At 47.2% G+C, this 26,383-nt stretch overlaps 1 protein-coding gene across 3 annotated transcripts in view; it reads right to left on the reverse strand.

The window, feature by feature from the left end:
• The window catches only part of GLRA1 (glycine receptor alpha 1), a 164,064-nt gene that overhangs the window by 85,588 nt on the left and 52,093 nt on the right, over positions 1–26,383 (reverse strand). For 2 of the 3 annotated variants that reach the window (XM_075543165.1, XM_075543164.1), the window contains exons 2-3: positions 12,337–12,464; positions 5,094–5,161 (exon numbers count right to left, since the gene is read on the reverse strand). In XM_075543165.1, coding sequence (XP_075399280.1) covers positions 5,094–5,161; positions 12,337–12,464 — 196 coding nt within the window. Of the gene's footprint in view, positions 1–5,093; positions 5,162–12,336; positions 12,465–26,383 lie in introns of those variants that run through there. The other variant, XM_075543166.1, reaches the window with a different exon arrangement.

Below are 26,383 nucleotides of genomic sequence, written 5' to 3' on the forward strand. Positions count from 1 at the left end.
CACTTCTGAGTTATAAATCGAACAGTCTAGGCGCAGAGATTTGCAGACAGGTGGGGTACAATAGATACCATCGGAGGATCAATTACAAGCACAGGAACCAAGAAGCACCTGGGACTGCCTACAAGAGAGGACTCAACATAACCACGAGCACCAGTTAGACCTTTAGCCTCTAGAACAGGGAGAGCATTTCTGTTGTGTAAAGGCAGTACCTGGGGCATTTCTGTGGCAGCAACATGCACACACCCAGACACCGTGGACCTCTCGCGGGAAAGAGGGTCATTGCCAAGCCGTCATTTCCTGTGGGCAGAGTACTGATTCCCTTTCCGGAGGGCCATCTCCGCTGGCTGCTGTGGTGCAGTGAATTACTTCATATGACTTTCTAGCCACAGTCTTTATAATTCCCACACAACGACTGGGCAGGGCCATGCAAATATGATACATGACATTCTAATGAGGTGGTGGCATGATGGTTGAGTGTTGGGCTAATATCAGAAAGGTCAGCAGTTTGAGCCCACTAGTGCTCTCAGGAGAAAGACTTTTCTGCTAGGGAAAGGACTTTCTACTTTTCTCAAGAGGAAGATGACTTGCAGTCACAGGAACCCGGAGGGGCAGTTCTAGCCTGTCCTATAGGATCGCAATGAGTTGGAATCAACATGTTGGCTGGGAGTTTGTTTTTTTAAATTTTTGTTCAATGAGGTGATTGGTCAGTTTTCCATCCCACAAAGTTTGAAACAGGGGATCTCATTATTGTTAAGAAAGAAGAACCAGGAGTAGAACATATCCTTTGGACCCCAAGATTCCTGTGTGATGCACCTCCTCATTGCAGGAGACAGAAGGCTGTGGATGGAAGACGTGGTGGAGAAATGGTTGCACAGAGGCAGCAGTAAGTACCAACAGCACAAGACAAAGCAATGGGATTCCTGGGCAAAGAAATGAGTAAAGAAAGATTAATGTCTTTGGGCAGGAGGTTCACTTGCAGAGTGGTTAGCCCTCAGAGTGGTTAGCCTTCACCTACTTAATCAAGGCAAGTCTACTGGCAGGCACAGCAACAAAAAAAAAAAAAAAAAAAAAAGAAAGAAAGAAAGAAAGAAAAAGGCCATCGTGGTTGGAAGAACATTTCTGATTTTGAATTGTAATTGCATTCTGATTTCGAATCGCAGCCAGTGAACTGCTCTAGTAAGGAGCCCCGGTGGAGCTGTGGGTTATAACCCGTTGCGCTGCCAACCCTAAAGTGAAACTTGAAAACCGTTAGCCATTCTCTGAGAGGAAGGTGAAGCTTTCTGCTCTCGGAAAGATTTAGTCTTGGAAACTCACAGGGGCAGTTATTTTTTGTCCTATACAGTCACTACAAGTCAGAATCGACATGATTTTTGGGTGAATTTTTGAAAAGCAAACTTCCCTAACAAACCCCTCAATCACGAGCATTGTCGGCGAGCTCTGTATTGCCATCGCAATGGCAGTCAGTGTCCTGGAGAGAGGATGGGTGTCCAGGTTGGTAAAGACGTTGGAGGGGGAGGCCTGTCTGACCTTGCCTCAGAGGAGTCCGTCTTCATTGAAGGCGTTAGATCCTCACTTCCTCTTGCGTAGTCGGAGAGTTCTGCTCCACCCCACCCCCACCCCCACCTCCACGTCGTGCTGACAGGTCTCCCGGTTGGTTCTCTCCATTACCCATATCCACCCTTCTCCTGTGAAGTGCGCTAGGCATGACATGATATGAACGAGGTCCCCACTTTTGATGACATGTAAGTTGTGGTTCAGTGTGCTCTGTGGCTCCTGGGTCCCTGATTTCTCAAACCTGCTCTCCAGGAAGGAAGCTGGTGGCATCGTGGGTCCCACACTAAGCTGCCAACTGCAAGGTCAGTAGTTTGAATGCCCAGCTGCCCCTCAGGAGGAAGGCGAGGCTTTCTGCTCCCATAGAGATTTGCCGTCGCAGAAACCCAAAGGGGCAGGTCTCCCCTGTCCCCTAGGTCATATGAGTCGGAACAAATTCCACAGCAGTGGGTGGTGGCCTTCTGGGATGATTTGTCCTTGTGGCTCAGAATGAGCCAGGGCACTGCATCTAATGATTCTACACTGCCTCTATAGAAGGCACGAGAGAGCTCAAGGGAAAGCTAGAAAGGTTGGTAGGAGACACAGGGGCAGGAGAGGGGCCGAGTAGAGCTCAAAGGATTCCAAACCTTTGACTCAAGATCATGAAAGCATCGATCACTTTCTTGCACGCATCCTAGAGACTACATTGATGAGGTCAATGTGCTCGCCGCCACCAGGATTTTACAGTGGAGACTTAGGTTTACAGGCAAGAAACCGGCTTTCATACCAAAAGGAGCAGACTCTGGAGAATGCCAAGGCAGCGGGGTGGGGTGGTGGTGGTAATGGAAGGGGGTCAAAGCAACGTGCAAGACTGTGGATGGGTGTTAACTGGGTGACATGGAAGATCATAGACCAGAAGAGGAAGAAGAGAAATCAAGCAGTGGGAGAATGGTCAACTAGTAGTTTAAACTGTTGGCTACAAAGTTGATGATTTGAAATGTAAACCCTAACCTCATTTACAATGAAAACTATTATAAAGAAAAAGAGGCTGCAGGATTTAAATAGAAAAAATAAAAGTAAAGACATGTAGCCAATCAGCTTTTCATGGATATAGAATGAACCCAGATCTGTGTCATTCCAGAGTCCAGGTTGCTCACCACCACATGCTATAAGGGCTTCTGTGGTTCTCTTGGGACATGTATGATGGAACCGTTTCTCTGTGTAGACATCACAAGGAGGCCTGGAGGTGGAGTGGTTAGGCACCCAGCTTCGCTGCTGACCGAAAAGGCCAAGAATTCAGACCCAGCAGCTGCTCCGTGGGAGAAAGCTAGGACAGCTTGCTTCCACCAAGATTGCCATCTCGGGGACCTTGCGGAGCAAGTCTGCTCTCCTCCAAGATTGCGGCGATGAGCTTGATTCCACTGCAGTGAGCACTCGAGGGAACCAAGTCGGCGAGGGCAGATACATGTTCTTGCCCTCAGTAGCCCGGTCCTCCCTGCGACCAGGTGGTCCCTGGCTCCACCTGAGACCCATGTCTGAGCAGGGAAGAACTGCATTGTCAACACTCAGTGATGAAGGCGGGACACAATACAAATGCCAAGAGACTTCTTGTGTGGGAGGGAGGAAAGTTGAGGGGCTGTCTGGGAATGCTCGTAGTAAGACATCCATCCAAAGACAACTTTGCTCTTTGACCTGGACAGACCACGGGAAAGGCAAGTGTATTCATGACCAGCAGGTAGATCATATTCATTCATAGAGAATAAGGCTTGTTTGTTTTAGTGCATTCGATCAGCTGTCCCTTGCATCTGGACAGGGTCAAAGCGACAGGCCTCTCTGCAAAAGGACAGCTTTGGCCCATCTGCCCATGAGCTATGGAGCACAGTGGTTTCGCCAGTCTGGGATGGAATTGAATCCTCATAAATATTTAGGACCAAATAGTGGTTTGATTGGACAATCAGATTTAGTTTACATTTTTTTCCTTCCAAGTATTGAGTACCTGTTATTGAATCACTGTGCCTAGCTACTGTGTGTTTTTTCTGTGACCACCACAGAAAACGAGACAAGATCTCTCCTGCTCTCAAAGAATTCATCTTATAGTGAAAAGAGGACGATTAAATAGACTCACAGTGCTAAGTGCCGTGATAAGGATTGTACAATGCGTCACCCAGAAGTCTAGAAGAGATTCCTCACAACACTGGGGCAAGCACACACATGAACCCTCTCTCTGTCTCTCTTACACACACACACACACACACACACACACACACACACACACAGGCTTCCTAGCCAGTTAATCTAAGCAGAGTCTGAAGGAGAACGGGCTTTGGAAAGGGAAAGTATGCTGGAGCAGACGTTCTGGGCAGGAGCAACTAGGAGCCTGGAAACCAGACAGGGGCGGGGGGCAGTGAGAGAGAGAAAGTTCTAAGCAAACTTCATACTGGAATGTGAGCGGGCAGGCGAGGGGGAGATGAAGTAGGGCAGAATCACAATCAGCCTTGTGTGCTTTGGGCTCCCTGCTGAAGGTGAAGAAAACCTGTGGGCAGGATTTCGGGCACACTTAGTTAGGTTGGGGTCTTAGAAGCCCTTCTTGGGTGTCAGAGTCCATTGCCACTCACAGTGACCCCAAGTAATAGAGTCAAACTTCCCCATAGGGTGTGCTAGGTTGTAATCTTCACAGGTGCAGATCACCTGGCCTTATTGCTGCAGAGCCTACCATATGCAGAAGGATGGATTGGAGAGGGTGAGTTGGAATTCAACAATCCCTCTTGGCAGTAATCTGAGCAAGACATGGTGGCAGCCTACACTAGTCTGGAGCTGACAGACAGACAGACAGGCAGACAGGCAGAAATGCTAGAAGTTCCAGGGACTTTAAGGAAGTAAAACCTTGAGGTGGGAACCCTGTGGTACACTGGCTGGGAACTGAACCTGCGTCTTCACAGGTGAGGCAAGAGTTCTGCCACCAAACCACCAATGTCCTTTCCCTGGGTCAGTGTAATATTGGCTCCTCACAGAAAACAAAACACAAAAAAGAATTATTTCCAAATTTATAATCCAGAGGTAATCACTGTGAACATTTTTGGCATCACTCCTTCTACGATTCTTTTCTTCTAGTACAACTGGTTTAACTAACTGTTCATCAGGGAAAGGTTTAACTACATACAGGTGAAATCAGAGCGAAGCGAACAATCAACCCCAGCAAACCCATTTCACTGTCCGCCACCATGAGTCTTTGGTCATCCTGATGTTGAATTTTCAACCATGGGCAGGTCTTCACCATTTTTTTTTCTCAAGCTAAAAACCTAGCCTGTTGATCAGACTGTGTTTTTATCATCCTGGATGCCCGGCCTGTCCTAAGCCTGCTAGCTGTTTGGCTATGTTTCACATATGATGTCTTCCCTCAAAACGTTGCTAGAACAGGGCACTAAAAAAATCCGTCTCCCGGTATACCACTGCGGATCTAAAAGCCCAAGACTCCTCATCCCTGGGGAAGCCTAGGGCAGAGGATGAACATTTCCGGGAGAGACATTGCAGCAGGAGCTAGCAGTCCATGTTGGATCACTCACCATGGTGGTCTCAGCAATGGAACCAAAGCTGTTGATGAAAATGTTGCAGCTGACGTTCACCGGAGGACCTGCCAATCAAGAGAGAGAGTCTCGTTAAGCCCGCTGGCCATGACGAAGCCTACCAGAGAGGATCCATTCCTGGGAACCCTGGCTCCAGGGCTAGATGCCCCCAGGGAGAGAAGGCGCTTGCTTGCCACCCTCCACCCCACTCCCATGCACCTGGGATCCTCAGGTTCCATTTAACATCACTCTGCCAGACTCCTTGGTCCCCAAGTGAGTGCCAGGCACAGAACACCAGCGGCCCAGCCAAGATGTACTTTCATTAACACAGGATGAGTCATCAGCCTGCCATATGGTTGAAATCTCTTCCCCAAACCCCAATCGGCTGCCTTCTAATTCGTGGCTGAAATGTATTTGCGGCTACAACATTTGGAGGCCATCTTGGGAATCGCGAGCAACAGCAAGTTCCTTGCCTTGAACTTGTGATCGCCTGAAAGGGCGTTGACAGAAATTACCAGCTGAGAAATTCCAAGGGAAGGAATTTACATCTTTACTAAACATTTCTCAGCCAAGCGTTTTGAATCCTGCTGCAGTGGATAGGAAGGAAGTGGGGGCATATTTCCAGTTGGCTCATCTCATGCAGGACAGACCACTGTCCAACTGGAGTCCAGGCTCACTTCGTGCTACTAACGACAGCAGCGACTATTTAGTTAGCCCTGAACCCATGTCATCTTATGAGCAGGTGCGGCTCTGACCGTCATTGTACGGAGAGGCAATTTCTGCAAGGTCACGCAGCCAGTCAATGGGTGAGCTGGTGCTTGTGTTCAGATTTGCTGTGATTCCTGCCGCCGGTGATCTTAATGATGATACTAGTAAGGGTGAATCTCAGAGAAAGGAAAGGGCATGCTCAAGGTCACACTAACAATGACACCGGGCTTCCCATGCGCTGGCACAAAATGACTAGTAAGGGAGTGAGTGAGGGAAGTATGATAAGTAAGATAGAAGGTTCTAGAACAGAGAGGTTCTGGAGAGAGCAGCAATTCAGGGGACCATATAAGCAGATGCCCTAGGGTTGGCCTTGTGGTGGTGATTGTTAGTTGCCATTAAGTTGACTTGTGTCCAAATGAGGCACCACGGAAAGAAACAGGCTGAATGTTGGGTCCTGTGCCATTCTCAGGTTCAGTTATGCTGTGAACTTTCATGACCCTCAGGGTTTCCTGTGGCTGATTTTCCTTTTTTCTTTCTTTTTTCATCATCAAAGGGTTTATTAAGGAAGTTCACAAGTTGAAATGCCCGTGAAAATGCTTAGAATGGAGTTGTTTAGAAGGATATGTCACAAAGTTCTCTCAGGCCTGCTAATAAATGCCCAAAGGGGTATACTGCACCGTAAGTCTGTGACTGGTTTTCAAAAGTAGATCACCAGGCTGTTCTTTCTAGTCCATCATAGTCTGGAAGTCCTGCTGAAACTTGTCCAGCCTCATAGCGGCACCCAAGTCTCCACCGACATGAGGCATCAGCTGGGAATTGAACCTGGGTCTCCTGTATGGAAGACGAGCGTTCTCCCACTGACCCCTAGGGTTTGGACATTAGATCACACCCCTTCACAGGACAATTGCCATTTGCAGCATGCAGAATTGTTCAGGTCTGCTTTCTTGTCGGTCCTATGAGATAACTGAGGTGGGCAGCCTAGACAGTGGTCACTCTAGAGACTCACACTGAGCTGGTCAGTGGTGTCACTAGAACCCGAAGGCAAGCTTTCTGATTGTAGAGAGGAGGAAAATCGATGTCCCAGTGTGTCTATGAACTCATTCTTTTCTATTCCTCTTGAAAAAGGAGCCGAAGATCTCTTGCTTTTCAGAAACCTTGGTGAGGAGGAGGGAACCCACTCTTAGAGTGAGAACCCAGGCTTTTCTCTCAAAGCCAGCGCTCTCACTGGCTGTTTGGCTCAGGCACACTGCTTCTGCTTTCCCTGTCTCAATTCCCCCCATTAATCTGGAGGGAGAGCAGCTCTTGATCAGAACAGTCACTCTCATGTCAAATGGCTTGGGTTCCCTCATGGAAGCCATCCATTATGTGTTGGGCTGCCAACTGCCAGGTCAGCAGTTTGAATCCACCAGCTGCTTCTTGGGAGAAAGATGAGGCTGTCTACTCCCATAAAGATGGACAGTCTCAGAAACCCACAGAGGCAGTTCTCTGTCCTACAGTGTCACCATGAGTCAGTATCAACTTTGTGGTCGTGGGGGATGGAAGCCATCCATTTGGATTTCATTCAGAGCTAGTGACTATCAGGGCTCCAAGATGCTTTTCAAGGTCACCTGATCTATTGCCTCCCTGACTCTGGCCTGGAGTAAAATGACCTAAAGGAACTTGTGAAACTGAACATTCCTCTGTTCAACTGAGCATTCCTTCATTCCCAGACCCAGTGAACCACAATCTCTGGAGATGGGCCCAGGATTTGTGTGTGGTTTTGCAAGGTAACCTGAGTCAACGCCTGCTCTAGACTAGCTGCCTTTCATGAGCGTGTGTTTGAATCCCCGGGACCAGCTCGCCAGGCCTTTTCTCTCCAGCAGCCCAAGCATCACTGTGTCCGGAGAAGCCCTGATTAGTTAGTAGCTCTGCCTATTAAACCTTTAAAAAAAATTTATGCTGAGCTGAAATCTGCCTCTGTGTCACTTGCACCTAAACAAAGCCGTCCCCTTCCCCCCACTCGGGTTTTCTATTCATTTAGACTCATCCCATGAACACGCCCCAAAGAGTGACTGCCCACGCCTGCAATGGCAAGCCGAGTTCCCACCCAGGGCCTGCCAGTGTCTGGCGCTGTGACTCCCATATAAATTAGATCCTGATTTATGTGTGTGAGCGGGAGCCAGCCAAAAGGACCCCATGGGGAGGTGTGGTTCATCGAAATAAATCTGAAATTAAATTATCCTTGAGAAAATTACAAACCGGCTGCCTTTGGCAGCAGGATAATATATATATTTCATTAAATATTAAAGTTTAATTTTGCTTTTGTGTATGTGTTTGCATTGGGCTGTGCCCCTGATCCTGGGAGCCATTATAAGACACACAGGCTTAGGGGAGACCCAGGCTCTTGGAGCTGAAGAGCCGGGTCCCATGGCATCATTTTACAGGGACAGAAATAAAAGCCCAGAATATACCTGGCATACCGGGTATCTTCAGGGTCACGCCCAAGCAGGTGAGCAGAGGGAGGAAAGGAATCCAGTTGCATGCACTTTGTCTTGATTTGCATTGTCACTGTGTTGGGGGGTGGAGTGCGAAGAGGCACACAGTGCCCGCTGTCCCCGGCCACGCTGAGCATGAGAAGCAGGGGAGCTTTCTGTTGCTTCAAGGAACAGCTGAATGATTAATCACTGTGGAGTTTCCAAACAATGCAGGCTTCTTCCCATTGTGTCCTGGGTCACAGTGGGGCCTCGTCTGCAAGGGGCCTTTGCAGAGCTTGCTGGTTTGCACCAGGCTTTTGGGAATCCCTGGTGGTGACGTGGGTTACTAGCTACGCGGTGAGCAGTTTGAAACCACCAGCTGAAGCCACCGAAGAGACGATCGCACCCTGTGGATTTGGGACCTAAGTGTTCTGGGCCATGTTCTGAGCGTGAGGAGGGTAAGAGGCCTGATCCCAGGATTTTTCCGGTGGGAGTAAAGTTTTATGTATTAAAATTTCCACTGCTCAATAAGTAAGTATATTAAATAATCACTAGCATATCACTGATGATAGCAGGGCTTGAGAAAATCACTTAGCCACGCTAATCCCCAGTATATTCTTTTGTTTACTCATTTATTCGTTTACAAAAGAGTTATTGAGGGCTTTTTCTGTGCCAGGCACAGAGGGGCGCGCAGAGGGGAACCCTGCATGCACGGAGTGCTGATGTGGCTCTTCAGGGTGCACTCTCCAGTCTTACCACCAGGCGGCGGCGTGGGCTGGAATGCTGGACAGAGGATGCAGTCTAGTGGTCCTGGGTCTTACCCAGTTGTTAGACGTGTTTGTTGTGATTCACGGTGTTATCAAAAGAGATTTGATTGCGTTCCTACTTTAAAAGATTTCACAGAAAGCTCCAGAGTTAAGTCTGATCTGGGCAGGAACTGAGAAAGGGGACTTCTTGCGCTGTCGCCCTACCTTTCTCAGGCCCAGCCTGCTGCACTCAGTGTTAGCTATCGCTGCCTGGCCCCGCAGCGGATTTGGCAATGGGAGCCTGTTGCAGGAGCTGGAGCTGAGGGAGCTGTGACAGGAACCTCGGTGCTGAGGGTAGCCAGGGTTGTGGGAACCATGCTGGGGGTGTGCGTTCAAAGGCCAGGTGCTGGGAGAGCTGGGGACCCTCTAGGGAAACAGGGTAAGGGGTCTTAGGGCCACTCCTCTGAGAACGGGACTTGGAGAATGGAGGACGAAGTGAGCTAATATTAGGGTGTTTGATAAGAGCCCTGGGGCTGGTAGTGGGTTTCACACTGGGTTGATAGGTGAAAGATGGGGCTTTCTATTCCTGTAAAGAGGTTAAACAACAACAACAACAACAACAACAAGAAGAAGCTGCTGTGGAGTCCATGTGCACTCACAGCGACACTTAAGGCAGGGTAGACCTGCCCCTGTGACTTTCTTAGACTGTTAACTGTTTATAAAAGTAGAGAGCCTAATCTTTCTCCCAAGGAGCAGCTGGGGAGTTTCAAACTATAGACCTTTGAGGACCACAGCCCAAATTCGTAACCCCCACACCCTCAGGGTTACTGTCTCAGAAACCCACAGGGGCAGTTCTACCTTGTCCTATTGGGGGGCTGTGAGTTGGCACTAACTGGTGGCAGTGAGTTTGGGTTCTTGGTTGGTAGCAGCTGTCACATCCCTTATTTGATCTTGGATTTGAACCAATGGGGCTAGTGAAGACGGACATCTGGAATCAAGAATTGATGAGGAGGCTAGCTGTGGGGCTGGGTCTAAGATTTTTGCAGAAGTGCTGGAATGAAGAGCAACACTCACAGGCTCCCAGGCGAGGCCTTAAGAGTGCAGCTACCGAAGTCTGCTCAGAAGTCCGAAGCGGTCCCCCACATCCTAAAGCATCAATGAATACATGTCACTGTCCCCTTCTTAGGTCCGTGCGTGGAGCCAACAGTTTGTACCCAGCTGCTAAGCCAAAGGTTGGTAGTGTGACCCCACTCCATGGCACTGTGCAAGGAAAGGCCTGGCAAGCCTCTCCTGTAGTACCCGGGCCGCCATGGACTAGGCTAGACAGCAGGAGGATTGGTCCCTTATTATTATAGACAGTAGGCTCTCCAGTGATGGTGAGAAAGGACCTGCTTGGATCACCTGGATTAGCGATGATAACTGGCTCCCAATGGCATGTCTGGCTCACAAGAATCAGAAAATTTCAGGCATAATCTCGATTCCTTTTCGCATATTGGATGATATGGCACCCCCAGCCTGTATTTCTGTGGGGCATCCTCAGGTGAGGATTAAGGGGAGGCAGTCCCTTCTCAGGCAGGAGAAAGAGGAGACTTCATACTCCTGTGAAGAGTTACCATCTCAGAAGGCCTGATAGGCTTGCCTTCAGTCAGAAGTCACTTGATGGCAGTGAGTTTGGCTTTTTCTTTTTCTTGTTTTATTTCTTTTAGAAGGAGCCCTGGTGGTACTGTTGGATAATCTCCGGACTGTTAATCATATGGTCTGTGGTTCAAACCCAGCAGCCACTTTGCGGAGAAAGATGAGGCTGTCTCTTGTTAAGATCTAGAGTCTGGAAACCCCACGTTGGCAGGGTCGCTATGAATTGGAATCAACTGGGTGGCAGTGGGTTTGGGCTTGGTTACGGTCTCATGTAGAGGAGGGCCTATGTGCATCTCCATTTCTCCACAGTCTGTCTCTACTGCTTTCTATTGTTTTACTCATTTAAATACCTACCCAAACCCTGTAGGCCTTTGACACTGTAATTCTGATGTAGGCTTAAGAATTTCTAAGTGATGTGTTAGTCTGTGAGGGCCTTGCAGCAGGTGAGTTTTAGTGCAAAGCCCCTCCAGGTAAAGGGGAGTGACCTGGGGAGAAGCAGGTGTGGGTTTGCTCACGATGCCCCAAAGCTCCATGACTCATAGTTTGAAAACCATGACGACAGCAACTCCATCCCTGCAGAGATGAGCAGACTGAGGCCTAGGGAAAGGAAGAGGCTTATCCAAGGTCAAAGGGTAGGTTCGTGTTTAAAGCAAAATTCAACCCACATCCCCACATTCCACACTTTCCCTTCTCCTCATTTTACCCAGGACAGCTCTGACTGTCAGCTACTGTCTAGTTGGTGGTCTGATGACCAACAGAACAGAACAAAACACTGTGCCAACACCATCAGTTGAGGATCAGATTGTTGTGATCATTAAGGTGTTATTTGCCTTTTTTTTTTTTAAAATAAAGTAGACTGCCAGGCCTTTCTTCCTAGTTTTAGTTTGGAAGTTCCACACACGCCTGTTTAGCATGATAGCAACACAGCGACATGATAGCCTCCACTGACAGATGTGTAGTAGCTACACCTGAGGTGCCTCGGTGTGGTGTTGAACATGGGTCTCTTGCATACCCACTGCATGAAGTTGACTCCAATTCACAAGGGCCCTGTCTAGTGTTCATGGGATGTTGTAAGTCTTCATGGGAGCAGACAGCCTCATCTTTTCCTTCAGAGTGGCTGGTGGGTTTGAATTGCCAGCCCATGGTTAGTATCCAATGCTTAACTGACAGTCCCACCAGGGTTCCCTGGTTCTCTTTCCTAAAAAGGGAGAGTTGTATCAGTTTTATCAGTAAAACTACCAGTGCATTTTATTCAAGGCTAGTGATCTAAATCCAAACTCACTGGTCCTGAGTGAAGTCTGACTCATAGTGACTCTGTGGGGCACAGTAGAACGTCCCATAGGACTTCCCAGGCTGTAATATTTACAGAAGCAGACTGCCACATCTTCCTCCCTCAGAACCGTTCATGGGTCCCAACTGCACACCTTTTGGTTAACAGCTGAGTGCTTTACCCACGGTGCCACCAGGGCTCCTCACGGATAACATAGTGAGTCCTTGCTAAGCCACCAGCATCCTGTTGAATTCAGTTCTCCAAGGCTTTGGCCTCAGGGACTAGGAGGAACGAGCATTGTCTGCCTTGGGTAGAGGGAATAAGGCAAGGGATTCAAACCAGGTATTTGCTAACACACTGAACCATTGCTGCTTGCTTCTAAAATCTAGCAGCATGCCTCCTTGGGGGTCAGGAAAGAATGTGTTCTCTACCTTTAAAGTTGGGCCTGATCCTGGCATCATATCCAGACGTTCTCCCCATGAGTTTATCCAGGAAATCCGAAGGTGACATAGGTTTGGGAGCGGAGCGGGCAGCATCAGCCTCTTTAGAAGCAGCAAGGCTAGAAGGAGAGAAAGCAGTGGGTTAACAATGGTCCTTTCGAAAGAAAGGGAAGAACTAGGAGGCAAAGGGCATTTATCAAGGTGTAAATACAGGCACGTACATATGTAGACATATGTATATATGATGATGGGGAAATAGAAATATGCACATATATTTATAGGTTCAATATTAAGGTAGCAGATGGACATTGGGCCTCTAGTCAAGTATTCCTTCAATGCAAGAACACTTTGTTCTATTAGCCTGTCACTCCATGATGCTCACCTTCCCAACACAATTGCTGAAGACAAAGTTGGTGCATAAGCAAATGTTGTGAAGAAAGCTGATGGTTCCCGGCTATCAAAAGATAGAGCATCTAGGGTCTTAAAGGCTTGAAGGTAAACAAGCGGCCATCTAGCTCAGAAGCAACAAAGCCCACATGGAAGAAGCACACCAGCTTGTGTGATCATGAGGTGTTGATAGGATCTGTTATCAGGCATCAAAACCCAGGACAAAAAATCATATCATTGTGAATGATGGGGAGTGCAGAGTGGAGGCTCAAAGCCCATCTGTAGGCAATTGGACATTTCCCTCACAGAAGGATCGTGGTGAGAAGACCCAATCAGGGTGCAGTATAGCCCTGATAAAACATACAACTTTCCTCTAGTTCTTTAATGCTCCTCTATCATGATCCCAATTCGACCTTACAAATCTGGCTAGACCAGAGCCTGTACACTGGTACAGTTAAGAGCTGGAAACACAGGGAATCCAGGACAGATAAACCCCTCAGAACTAATATTGAGAGTAGCCATACCAGGAGGGAAGGGGAAGGTGGGAGCAGGGGGAAAGAGGGAGTTGATCATAATTATCTACCTATAACTCCCTCCCAGGGGGATGGGCAACAGAAAAGTGGGTGAAGGGAGACATCGGTCAGTGTAAGACATGAAAAAATAATAATAATTTATAAATTATCAAGGGTTCATGAGGGAGGAAGGGTAGGGAAGAGAGGGGAAAAAGTAAGAAGCTGATACCAAGAGCTCAAGTAGAAAGAAAATGGTTTGAAAATGATGATGGCAACAAATGTACAAATGTGCTTGATACAATGGATGTATGTATGGATTGTGATGAGTTGGAGTCCTCAATACAATTATTTAAAAAAACCCAAAACAATGATGCTTTCATATGCTGTGACCAGAGACAGCATTGTCCAGACCCTGTAGAAGCACCAGTGTGCTTAGCCTGAGAAATGGAGACTATAGGACTGTAGGTTCTTAATGACGCAAAGCCCAGACTAAATTGTTTACTCAGCCTCAACACTCGTCAAAGTAAGATCCTGGCAGTGTCCAACTGGGGGTGAGAAGCTGCTGACTGGCTTAAGGTTGCATCTTTGGAGTTTGGAGCTGTCACATTTGACTCTGCATTTTCTTGTAAGAGAAGGTGGGTCCCTTCCTGTTCCTCCTTAGATGCCTGCACTCGCATGGAACTCCAAGGAACATCACAGCTGAAAAGGACCTCAGAAACCAAGTAGTGTAACCTTTCCCAAGCCTCGTCTCCAGAATGTTGTTGTTAGGTGCCATTGTGTAGTCTTTGACTCATAGCAACCCTGTGGAAGGGGAACACTGCCCGATCCTGGGCTATCTCTACCATTGTTCCTATGCCTGACCCCACTGATGCAGCAGCCACTGTGTCAGTCCATCTTGTTGAGGAATTTCCTCTTTTTCCCGGCCCCTCCACCTTACCAACCATGATGCCCTTCTCCAGGGAGTGGTCTTTCTTGACAACATGTTCAAAGTATGTAAGATGGGAATCTTTGCCATCCTTGCCTCAAAGGAGCACTCTGACCTTACTTCTTCCAATACTGATTGATTGGTCCTTTCAGCAGTCCATGGTACTTTCAATATTCTCCTCCAGCACCACACTTCCAATGCAGCAATTCTTCCACAGTCTTCCTTATTCAATGTCCAACTTTCACATGCATGTGATGCAGTGGAGAACGCCATGGCTTGGGTCAGGGGCACCTTAGTCCTCAAAGGAATGTCTTTGCTCTTCAATATTTAAAGAAGTCCTGTGCAGCAGATTTACCTAATGCAAGAGGTCTTTTGATGTCTTGATGCTGCTTCTGTGAGCATTGATTGTAGATCCAAGTAGAATAATAACCTTGACAACTTCAGCCTTTCTCCATTTATCATGACGGTACTGGTCCAGTTGCGAGGATTTGGGTCTTCCTTACATTGAGTTCTAATCCATAGTGAAGGCTGCAATCCTTGATCTTCATCAGCATGTGCATCGTCTTCCTCATGTTGAGCAAGCAAGGTAGTACCATCTGCATCTTGCAGATTGTTAATGTTTCCTGCAGTTCGGATGCCATTACTTCTCGTGTAATCCAGGTTCTCAGATTATTTGCTCAGCACACAGAGTGAACGAGTATTGTGGGAGGATGCAACCCTGACATACAGTTTTCCTGATTTTAAACCATGCAGGATTCCCTTCTGTTTGCGGTTGTGCCTCTTGATCCACGTACAAGTTCCAAGTGAGCGCAATGAAGTGCTCTGGATTTCTCATTCTTCTCAAGGTTATCCACAGTTTATTAGGGGCCACACAGTTGAACGCTTTTGCGCAGTCAATGAAACACAAGTGAACATCTTTCTGATATTCTCTGCTCTGAGTCAAGACCCATCTGACATTTTTTAAAAATAGATTGCCGAAGTCAAATGCACTTGGGAACACAAATTCAATCAGGCATCTCTCCTGCAGCATTTTCACAACATTTAACAAGCACATATGTCTGCGATACCCAGGACGACTGTCCATGAAACACACACTTCAGAAAATGCTCAGTTTGGAAAATGGAGGCTCAGGCAAAGGAAGGGTCGTGCCTGGGACCCACAGGAAGTCCCAGTGTGGTGGTCTGTTTCTGTGTATCAAGTTGGGAGATTTGAAACCAGATTGCTGGAGAAGCTTCACACAGTTTCTGTTATCCTTTCTCCCCTCGCAGCAAAGTAGTTTCAGGACCTCATTTACACCACGGTGTTTCTAAGGTATGTAAAAGATTTTCATTGCAACTCAGCATAAAAAAGACCAAGATCCCCACAATGGGACTAAGAGATCACATCATGATCAATGGAGAAAGGGGTGAAGTTGTCAGGGATGTTGTCTTGCTTGGACCCACAATCAGTGCTCATGGAGGCAGCTGTCCAAAGATCAAATGCCGTCTCCCTTCTCATATACTTTGAGCTTGATCTAGGTTTTAATATTTTCTGTTATTTTTCTCATTGGGGTTTATTTCTGTTGTATTTTGTCATTGTGAGTAGCCTTTTGAATATTTTAAATGTGATTTTCTATATTTTTTTGGTATATGAGACCCAGGATGGACGCACCCATAGAGACAACAACTAGAATAAGGGTTCCTGGGGGGGGGTGCGGGGGGGTACAGTGGGGAAGTGGAGGAGCCAGGGGGGAGCTGATATCGAGATTTTCAGAAGAAAGAAAATGTTTCAACAATATGTAAGTGATCAAGGATTCAAAGAGTGGGAGGGGGAGGGGGGAAGGAAAGAGGAGTTTATGCCAAGGGCTCAAGTAGAAACTGTTTTGGAAATGATGATGGCAACATATGTACAAATATGCTGCATGTAATTGATGTATAGAATGTTATAAGAGTTGTAAGAACCCCTAATAAAATGATTTAAAAAGATAACATTTTGGAACTGATTTTGGTAGCACTTGCGCAATAATGATTGATGTGATTACAGTGTAGAGTGGCATGATGTCTGCATTAGAGCCTAAGAAAATGGTTTGGGGTGCAAAAACCAAAAAAGGGCCAAAGCCACGTTGCATTACATGAATGTGTTGCCTGGGTGCTCCTCAGAACATGGAAAAGCAACCATGTTCCTTTGCGGACAGGCTGGGCCCGACCCCAGCCATGGTGTTTTCAGTTACTTCACGTGCATGTGAAAGTTGCATATACAACAGCAACCGGCACTTCTCCTTTCTCTCAGACTGGAGGCCCACAGCCAGCTTGCCTTCTGGTCTCTTGTCTTTCTCCCTGTTTGCGCCACCTCGTCACAGTCCATGCTATCTGAAGTACGCTTCATCCTGTTCCAGAGCTTCGCATCTTGACAGTGCGAAGCATGGAGGCTTGGTTTCTTCTTTGACCTCATTGACTGTAACCTCTTTCTCCAGCGGATTGATTCCATGCTGTGATTGCCACCAAGCTTCTTTCCTGGGCTAGACATTAATTTTCAACAATACCACGTCTGGATGCAGTCCTGTGGCGTCCTTTCACATAGACTCCTGGCGACCCATGTGCTACAGGGGGGACCTGCGCTCTGTTGGCTTTTCTGGATGTGGCCTTTTGGATCTCCGTCTCCAGGGCTATTCTTCTAGGGGCTTCTGGGAAGGCCTGAACTACCTTTGGCTAATAGCTGACTGCTTAATCATTTGCAGCACCCAGAGACAGCCGTAACATCAAGACATACAATTTGGTAAACATGTGTCATTTGAACACTCATCACATGTAAAATCCAGTGACATTGATGGTGTCCCTCAGGTTGCCCGTCATTGTTATCCTTTTTCAGTTTTTACCATCAGCCTGCACAGAAGCACAGTGTTCCCTAAGCAGCACGTTTCCCCTTTCCCTCCTGATTGCCCCTGCATCCACTACTCAACTTAGGCCTTGGGATCTGCTTCCACAAGGAACAGTCTAGAAAACCAGTGAGGCATTTCTGCTTGGTCGCAAGAGGTCATGAGTTGGTTCCACCCCTACCCCAGCCCCCAGCAGCAACAATGCATGGAGCACCTTTTGATGAACCTCAGCTATTAGATTGAAGTTGTCAAAGATTTCATCTTGCTTGGATCCACAATCAGTGCTCATGACAGTAGCAGTCAAGAGATCGAATGACACATTGTATTAGGTAGATCTTCGGCACAGCCCTCTTTACAGTGTTGAAAAGCAAGGATGTTACTTTAAGAACTAAGGAGCACCCTATCCAAGTCATGGTATTTTCAACGGCTTCATATGCATATGAAAACTGGATCTCGAAAAAGGAAGACTAAAGAAAAAATCCATTTGAACTGGGTATTGGCGAGGATTACTGAAAGTATTTTGTTGTGAAAAGAACAAATGGTTCTGTCTGGGAAGAAGCACAGCCAGACTGCTCCTTAGCGGTCAGGATGGCGAGCCTTGGTGCCACATACTTCGGACAGGTTATCAGGTGGCAGCAGTCGCTGGGGAAGGTCATTGTGCTCGGTAAAGCAGAGGACCGTGAAAAAGAGGAAGGTCCTCTAGGAGATGGAGTCACACAGTGGCTGCGGCAATGGGCTCAGGAACAGGGACAATTGTGAGGATGGGGCAGGACCAGGCAGTGTTTTATTCTGTTGTACGTACTTAGGGTCTCTGTGAGTTGGAATCAACTAGATGACACCTAACAACAACAACAATTAATTTTTAAGCAATAACCTCTCAACAACAACAACAACAAACAATTAATTTTTAAGCGATAACCTCTCATGGATGACCCTCAAATCCCTACCTCTACTCTGGTCTTTTTCCTCACACTCATTTCTTCATATGCAAACACATCACAGTCTGTCTGTCTAGACGTCCTGCCTGTGTCTCAGATTCATTTCACCAACTGAAGGCAGCAGCCTCCTTCCCAACCCCCCTTGTCCAGATCACGGCTCCCACAGACAGCACAGGATTCCTTCTTTCTCTCAGATGGGGGACCCCAGGGCCAGCTTGTCTCCTTTTTCTTTTTCATCTCCCTTCGCCCTGTCCATGGCTCATGCTATCTTGAAACACAGTTACGTGGGTTTGTTAGTTTTTAATCCCCATGGTGTCTACCATGGGAACACAAACATCAGTGGTGCTCGATTATTGCACAGCAAATGAATGAATGTGTAACATGAGCAATCAGGTATCTTGGTTAGCAAGAAGTGGTCATGCTTATAGTATATATTGATCAACAATTTAAAAAGAATTAGACGGTTATTAAATGCTAGGCAATGAGAAATATTGGAGGCAATTTGGCGTTCCTTTGAAGATTCAGAGGTGTTCTAGGGTTGTATAGACACTGCTTTGTAATGTACAGAGCCTTTGTCCATGTCCTGAAGAGTGAGTTGTGATTGAAAGGACGAGGGACAGATGGTTTTTCTGTTCCTATGAATGTTACAATGGACGTTTGTGAGAGATGGATAGCTTTTAGGTGTGATGTGTACATATGTACATGCAACGTGTATGTTGGATGGGTGTGTGGGATATGTCCTGGGATTAGGGTATGCCTGGGATGTTTGTGTTGGAGTGAGTTGTGTTAATATGTGTGTATGTGTGAATATAAAGTGAGACAATATTGGTAACCGTGGCATTTTGAATGGGCATTTTTTCAGTGGCTATGTTGGATGTGGGAGCTTGGTTTGGTAGGTTACACGCTGGGTTGCTGCTAACCAAGGTCAACAGTTCAAAATCATCATCTGCTTGGCAGGACCAAGTTGAGGCATTCTACTCCCCCAGAGAGTAGGAAGTTGACTCAGTCGTGGAAACCCACATGGGCAGTTCTACTCCGTCCCATAGGATCGCTGTGATGAGTCAGAATCCACTGATGGCAGGGAGTTTGGTTTTTCCTTTTATAATCCTTTTACTGGGGGCTCTTACAAATCTTATAACAATCCATCATTCAATAGTATTAAACACACTTGTACCTATGGTGCCATCAACATTTCCAAAACATTCTCTTTCTACTTGAACTCTTGGTATCAGCTCCTCTTTTTTCCCTCTCCGTCCCCACCCTCCCGCCCTCATGAGTCCTTGATCAATTATGTATTATTGTTGTTTCATGTCTTATACTGTCCATCGTCTCCCTTCACCTACCCTTCTGTTATTCTTCCCCCTGGGGGAGGGGGGCTATATATCCAACCTTGTGATGAGTTTTCCCCACCACCTCCCCCATCCCCACCATCTCCCTACCCTCATGATATCACTACTCCCACTACTGCTCCCGAGGGGTTTATCTGTCCTGAATTCCATGTGTTGAGAGCTCTTATCTGTATCAATGTGTATAAGGTAGAACTGAGTCATGGTAGTGGGGTGGGTGGTGGGTGGTGGAGGAAGCATTTAGGAAATAGTGGAATGATGTGTGCCTCTCGTTTTGTTTATTAAAAGTGTTTATGTTGGCTGTAGGCACCTATGGGGTAGAAGGTGTCTGTAAAATGCCTCTGCGGGTTTATGGATGCGCCGTGTGTGCTCATATTGCACGTATTTTGGAAGGATTCTGTGGGATGTCATACAGAGGAGTGCAGAAGAGTGACAAGAACCGATGATTTGGAATCAATCCTGTCTTAGTCATTCACTGGCTGTATGCCCTTCATCTCTCCCAACTTTCTGTTTCTCATTTGTCAAATAAGTTGGTTTGAAAGGAGTCCCTCACTGAGATGTCACCTGCTGAGGAGGGTTCTTGGGACAGAATAGGCATTCAACGTGGTGTTGTCTTTTAGCCATGTACACGAGTGTGCATGCGTGCAGATACATGTGTGTATTCGAGGCAGCTCAGAGCCAGGTTGATGGCTGCTTCTGATCTTGTTGCTGCTTCCGGCTGGGTCTGGGACATCCTGTCACCTGTCATCCGTATCACCCAGTGAACACCACAGTACCAGCCTCTTCTCCATTCAGCACCAACCTCATGGCTGCTCTGCAGCTCTGGTGTGAGCAAAGGGACCACAGGCACTGACTGGTGATTTACGACTAGTCTGCTACATCATTCACTGTGTCCGGAACCTCTCTCGGAGTGGCAGGTATGAGGCTTTCATAAGCTTCTGCTCTCCCTGCGGCCCCTCCTCTCAGATAATAAGATTTGGGAAAATAGTACTCCCTCCCAGCAGTTACCAGAACACAAGCTATGTCTTGGCCCTTAGGCCTATTTCATAAGCCAGAATCCTATTAGAGCATACAGTGGGAGAATGAATTCGGCCCAAATTATCCCGTACCATTTGCTATTAGCATAACGTGCCATTTAATACTTGAACTCTCCCCACAGGGGTGAGTCCTCCGGTTACTGTAACCCACATGTCTGCAGCATGGTATTTGCTGTCTGACCACTTGGCCATTGGTTCATTAAAACCCTGGCAAGATGCGTTGGACTGGAGTAAACACAGATTCTGAGAGGTTAAGTAACTGGCTGCAGGCCACACAGCACTTTAATGAGAGAGGGATTAGAACTCCAAATTTCATGAGTAGGCTCCTCTAAATGCCACAGCGTAGGGGAAGTCTTTTGTAAATGGTGAAGCGTATCCGGCCTGGGGTTGCTATGATCCGTATTTGCTTTCGAGTCTCATTGTATCCTGTTCCACCCAAGAACATGACAACATGGGCCCGAATTCTGGAAATCCAGACAGACCCCTGAGCTGGCCACACCGAAACCCAATCCACACTCAGACCCAAAGTTTTCTAGTCAGTCCAACTAATAGTGACGCCGTGTGGCGGACGAGAACTGCCCCACAGGGACCTTCAAGGATGTGCATTTTCACAGAAGCCGGCACCCACGCCTTTCTCTAGCCGAATGGGCGATTCAAACTGCTAACCTTTCGGTTAGCAACCGAGGGCTCACCTACTGTGCTTCCAGAACTCCGTCCAGACTAAGGAATGGAAGAGAATTCACGTGAATTACCAAATGCTCCTTTTTTTTTGGTCAAGCAGCACAATTCCTTGAAACGCTGGGATTCCATTGTGTAGCCACGTGGCATTGGGTAAGGCCGCTGCAACAGCCCTCTTTAACGTGTTCCAGAGCAAGGATGCTCCTTTGAGGACTGAGCTGCGCCTGACCTAAGCTGTGGTATTTTCAATCGCCTCCTGCGCACATGCAAGCCAGACATTGAGCGGGGAAGACTGAGGAAGGATTGATGTGGCTGAACGACAGTGCCGGTGAAGAATACTGGAAGCACCAGAGACTGCCGACAGAGCAAAGACATTGATCTCCGAAGAAGGGCGTTGCCTCACAGACCTTGGGCATGATATCAGGAGAGACCGGTCTCTGGAGCAGGACATGATGCTTAGTCAAGTGAAGGGGCAGCAAAAAAGAGGAAGACTCTTGACAAGATGGACTGACACAACAGGCTCAAACCTAAACACGATTCTGAGGAGGGCACAGGACTGCTAGTACTTCAGTGTGTTGTGCACGGGGTTGCTATGAATTAGGACCTACTACGCAGCAGCGGATGACAATCACTGATCCTTTCTCATGTACCATGAGTGGCTTTCGTGGGTACTAGTGCTAGCTTTTGTCCTATTTTCATAGCCAAACTACTGCAATTCACATGATACTCTTCATTACATCACCTCACCTTCTTTTAAACGTAAGTTTCAGGGACAACTTTCTATATCGCTATTCACAGTGGCTGTAAAGAGAACACTGGGCTCCAGCGCAGGAAGGGTTGTGAGGATGGTCCAGGGACGGGAGGTGTTTTGCTGAGGTGTGCATGAGGTTGTTATGGGTGGGAGCTGACTAAGGACACTTAACAACGATAACAACACTCACAAATGAAAACAAACAGAAGTACTTGCCAGAAGAGAAGGTAAACATTATAATGAGAACAATAAAACTAACCCCCAAAGGGAAGAGGTAAAAATTCTAACGATATGCTGCTGCTTGTCCAAAGTATTTCATCTCATCTGCTTTGAACATGTTGTCAGGAAGAGACCAATCCCCGAAGCAGGATGTCCTACTTGGTAAATGGAGAGATAGTGCAGAAGAGAAGGTCCTTCCACAAGATCGGTTGACAGGATGGGCTTAAACGTAACACTGGCGAGAATGGAGCCAGACTAGACCGTGTATCCTTCTGTTGTGCAGAGGCTTGGTGTGAGTTGGAACCAACTGGATGACACCTACCACCACCACCACCACCAGCTTGCCCATACTCTGATCCTGAGGGCTGCTCAAAGTTACGAAGGAAGATCAGTAGTTGGTCCCATCTATGGCTGTCTAGTCAACTCTGTCCCCTGGTGACCCGCTGTGAGTCAGAGTAGGACTGTGCTGCACGAGCCTCTCAGTGACCGATGTGTGTGTGTGTGCGCGCGTGTGTGTGTGTGTGTGCATGTTCATTTTGGAGGTGATGGGAGGGTAGTAGATAGCTGGGATTTTCTCCAGAGGCACCGGAGTGGACTCAGCTCTAACCTATCAGTGAAGAGTCAAACGAATGACCTACCCTTTAGAGACATAGTGACACTTCACTGAGACTGTCTTCTTGAGATGAGAAAGATTGAAAGTGCATTGAAAAGAACATAATTTACTCACACTGGCTTCAATGTTATGGGAACCACCTTCAACCATCGTCCATCTTCCCCTGCCTTAATTCAATAGTTCCTCACTCCCCTCCCCCCCCCATTCAAACCAAAGCTCTGTCTAAACAGTAAAATATCCATGGCTCCCCTCATGGTAGAGACTGTACATTTCTATGTTTAGACAGGATATTTTATACATAATCATTTCAAGCCCCTCAACCCCCACCCCTGCAGTAAATCTGAGCACTTGGGCATGTGCAGAGTAAATATGCACGAAGAGGTCCTGACTTCCAGCATGACCCCCTCCGTGAACTTAGGCGTTTGTTGATAGAGGCAAGCTACTGGGTAGAAAAGCTGGAAGGAATCTGAGAAACGGAACACTTGCATAGGATTTGCTGACCCTGGAAGAATACGCGGAAATGAAAGAATTTGTCTCCGGGATTACTGACGTGTAATTGTGTGAATCAGACTCAGTTTAGACAGGTTTGATGAACAGGAATTTTCAGAAAGACACTGAGGTCTTATGGGGCAAAGTTTTTGTTCCTCATGGAGAAGGGTTATGTCAGTAGATGGGTTGACTGGCCCGAAGTACCTTAAATTCTCACCTTTTAATCAGAGGATTTGTGTAACCAGGAAGTTGGCATTGAGAGGGAATTTTCAAATTCAAATTTCCAAATTGAGGCTCCCCTGCTCCCAGCCCAAATCCATTACTTTAGGAAATCCTCACACTTTGAAAGTGTGCCCTGAATCATCTTTGGATCAAAGAAGACCTTTTGGGTTTCTAAGGCTGCAGCTCTCTCCAGGTGCAGACAACTTTAACTTTCTCCTGCAACATAGTTGATGGGCTGAACTGCCATGTTTAGCAGCCCAACTTTACACCAAATAATAGTTTAGCCTAGTTACAATAGACTGTTTACATGTGTTGGGCTACTAATCACAAGGTCAGTAGTTCGAACCCACCAGCCGCTCTGCAGGAGAAAGATGAGGTATTCACTCCAGTAAAGAGTTACAGTCTCAGAACCCCCCAGTCTACCCTGTCCCATAGGCATGCCATGAGTCAGAATCCACTTGATAGAAGTGAGTTGTTATTTTTGTCTGCATTAAGCATTGCTGGTTCTTCCAAGTTATGATGTCTTAGAGACAGAACAACTGAAGTTAGGATCTTGGTTTTTTTGGGGTACATCTTCTAGTTACTAAGACAGTTTACTTCAGGGATATTGCTGGTTCAGTTACAGCTCACCACCAGAAAGCGACTCTCTTGATAAAATGAGGCAGATGGTTTGTTTTTGATTCCCAGTGTATGTGAAAATTATGCTTGCTCCGTAGTATATTCTGTTCAATGTGCTATCGCATTACGGGAAAGTTTGAAATCATGGGAGAACTACTAAAATGGGACACCAAGACATGAAGTGAGCACAGGCTGGTGCAGCCATGGCGCCCACAGGCTCGCTCGATACAACGTTGCCATAGAGCTCCATTTACAAAACATGCAATATCTGCCAAGTGTAGCCCAGGGAGGCGTCCCAGCATGTGTGACATCAAAAGCTGCCTGATTGATATTATTCTTAGCTTCCACTCACAAAAGTTTATTGGGAATGGTCCCCACCCGAAAGGAAAATCAAGATCAACTCCATGAAGACACTGATAACAAAAGGCAGTAATGAGGGAAGCGTAAAGAAAAAGGAGTCCTGACTTGTGGCAGAACCGACTTACGACGGACTTGCCTGAATGGAGCCCTGTCACAAACTGGGGACTACCTGCATGCACCTTCAAGAATCATCCATAGGAAATGAAATCGACAAACAGGAAGTACGAGAAGGTTGGTGGGGCACGGAATGGAATGTGTGCTAACGGCGGTGAAATGTGTGGAGAAGGTTGTGCACCGAGGTGGCACAAGTAGAACGTAACCCACATCACTGCCTGGTACGTGTAGGAAGAGTGAAGGAGGGTACGTTCTGATGTCTATATTTTAATTAATTGATGGATTAATTAAAAACAAATAAAAAAGTAAAGCCTTTAATTATGACTTGTAATGACAGAGATGATGCAACAGCCCAGCGACCACAGTTCAGCAGAGAGCTTGGAGCCAGGGCGACATCCTGAAGTAGGGATGATGTGAGGTTTTTTTGCGAGTTATTTCCGATGGGATTGCTATAATAACGCAGCAAAATAAAATTTTAGTTTATTGTTGGATAGCCTTGTTTCCCATATACATCAAACAGGCCCAAACAAACAAACAAACAAACAAACAGCAACTTCATAGACCACAAAATAAGGGAAAAGAGGATTGTATTTTGTTGTTGTATTTGTTTCATTGACCTTGTTTCCTCAGCTATAAAGGAAGGGGGTGAGAACATCTCCTGAGTGTCCTATCATTTCGTGATGTCTATTATGTCCCCTCTCTTACATGTTTGGTCTTGGAGACTGGAATCCATCTGGACTCTTAGGGTGAGGTGCGTGGATTTGTGACATGGTTCTCCTCTCTCTAGTCTGACAATTTCTTTCCAAAAAGCCAACCTGCTGTTTAGGGATTTGTGAGGAAAGACCAGATCAGTGTTCAGATTCTCATCTTTCAGTTGCAATGCCAATTGGAAACAGGGAATCGATACGGAGTTGTCAATCAGAATTTCAAGTGAGCTGAGATTGGCAATGAGACTAGGTAGAAACAATTTTCAATGACACCCCGAACAGCACCACATCCTGAGAGTCACCCGGGGCCACCAAAGGGGTCCCCCTGGAAGATTTTGCTTGCTTCTGTCACATTAGCGGTGGCAGCCCAGGAGGCCAGGGGTAGGAATGGGGAATCGGGAAGGAAAGAGCAGGCAAGAAGAGGAACCAGAAGGTTGAGGACAACTAGGGGAGGGGCCTACAGGCTCGAGGAGGAAGTTGGAAGCACAGATTGTGTGCATGTGTGCAGGGTGGGGGTGGCAAGGGGTTGTCAACTCACACAGTGCCATAGAGTTGATGCCAATTCATAGCGACCCTCTAGGACAGGATAGAACTGCCCCTGGGGGGTTCCATAACTGTAACTCTGTACTGGCGTCGAAAGCTCCTGATTTCGGTTGACTTTTCAGTATTAACCCCATATGTAAACGTTTGTCACCAGGTATCCCTTGAGGGGTGGGGAAGGGATAGGAAGAGGCAAATGGAGGTGTTTGAGGTGATCTTAGGTAGCTAGCTTAGGAGCAAGGGGTTGTCCCTCCCTTGCCTGCAAAGGCCCCCATACAGGAGGTTAGAAGGAAAGAAGGTTAGGAGGAAAGAAGTTAGGCAACCATTAGGCACCTATGAAGACCCCAAACTGAGCATGCTCGTACTCAAGCCCCAAGCCAGGTGGGAGGTACACCTGGGTGGTCAAACTAGGGCCAGGCTCATCATGACTTCACCCAGGTGGGCCTAACTCAGCTAATGCGCTCAACCAATACCATCAACCACGCCTTCCCTCAGCCAGGGGGTGGGCTAGAATAAAGGCAGGTAGCATGCTCTGGGACTCTCTCTTACCCTGCTCCTGGTCAGAGGGAGGTAGAGGGGATTGCGTCTCCTTCCCCTGCGCAGGCATGCATGCGCCCGCTCTGGGCCTACTGGGGCTCACAGTCTCTTGGCCCACATGCTCTCAACCTGTAGGATTCTTGGGCTCCTGGCCTCCTGGGTTCCCCCTTAAGATCTGCAAACAGGAATGC

This window comes from Tenrec ecaudatus, chromosome 2 (genome assembly GCF_050624435.1).
Source record: "Tenrec ecaudatus isolate mTenEca1 chromosome 2, mTenEca1.hap1, whole genome shotgun sequence".
In the NCBI taxonomy this organism is placed as follows: domain Eukaryota; kingdom Metazoa; phylum Chordata; class Mammalia; order Afrosoricida; family Tenrecidae; genus Tenrec; species Tenrec ecaudatus.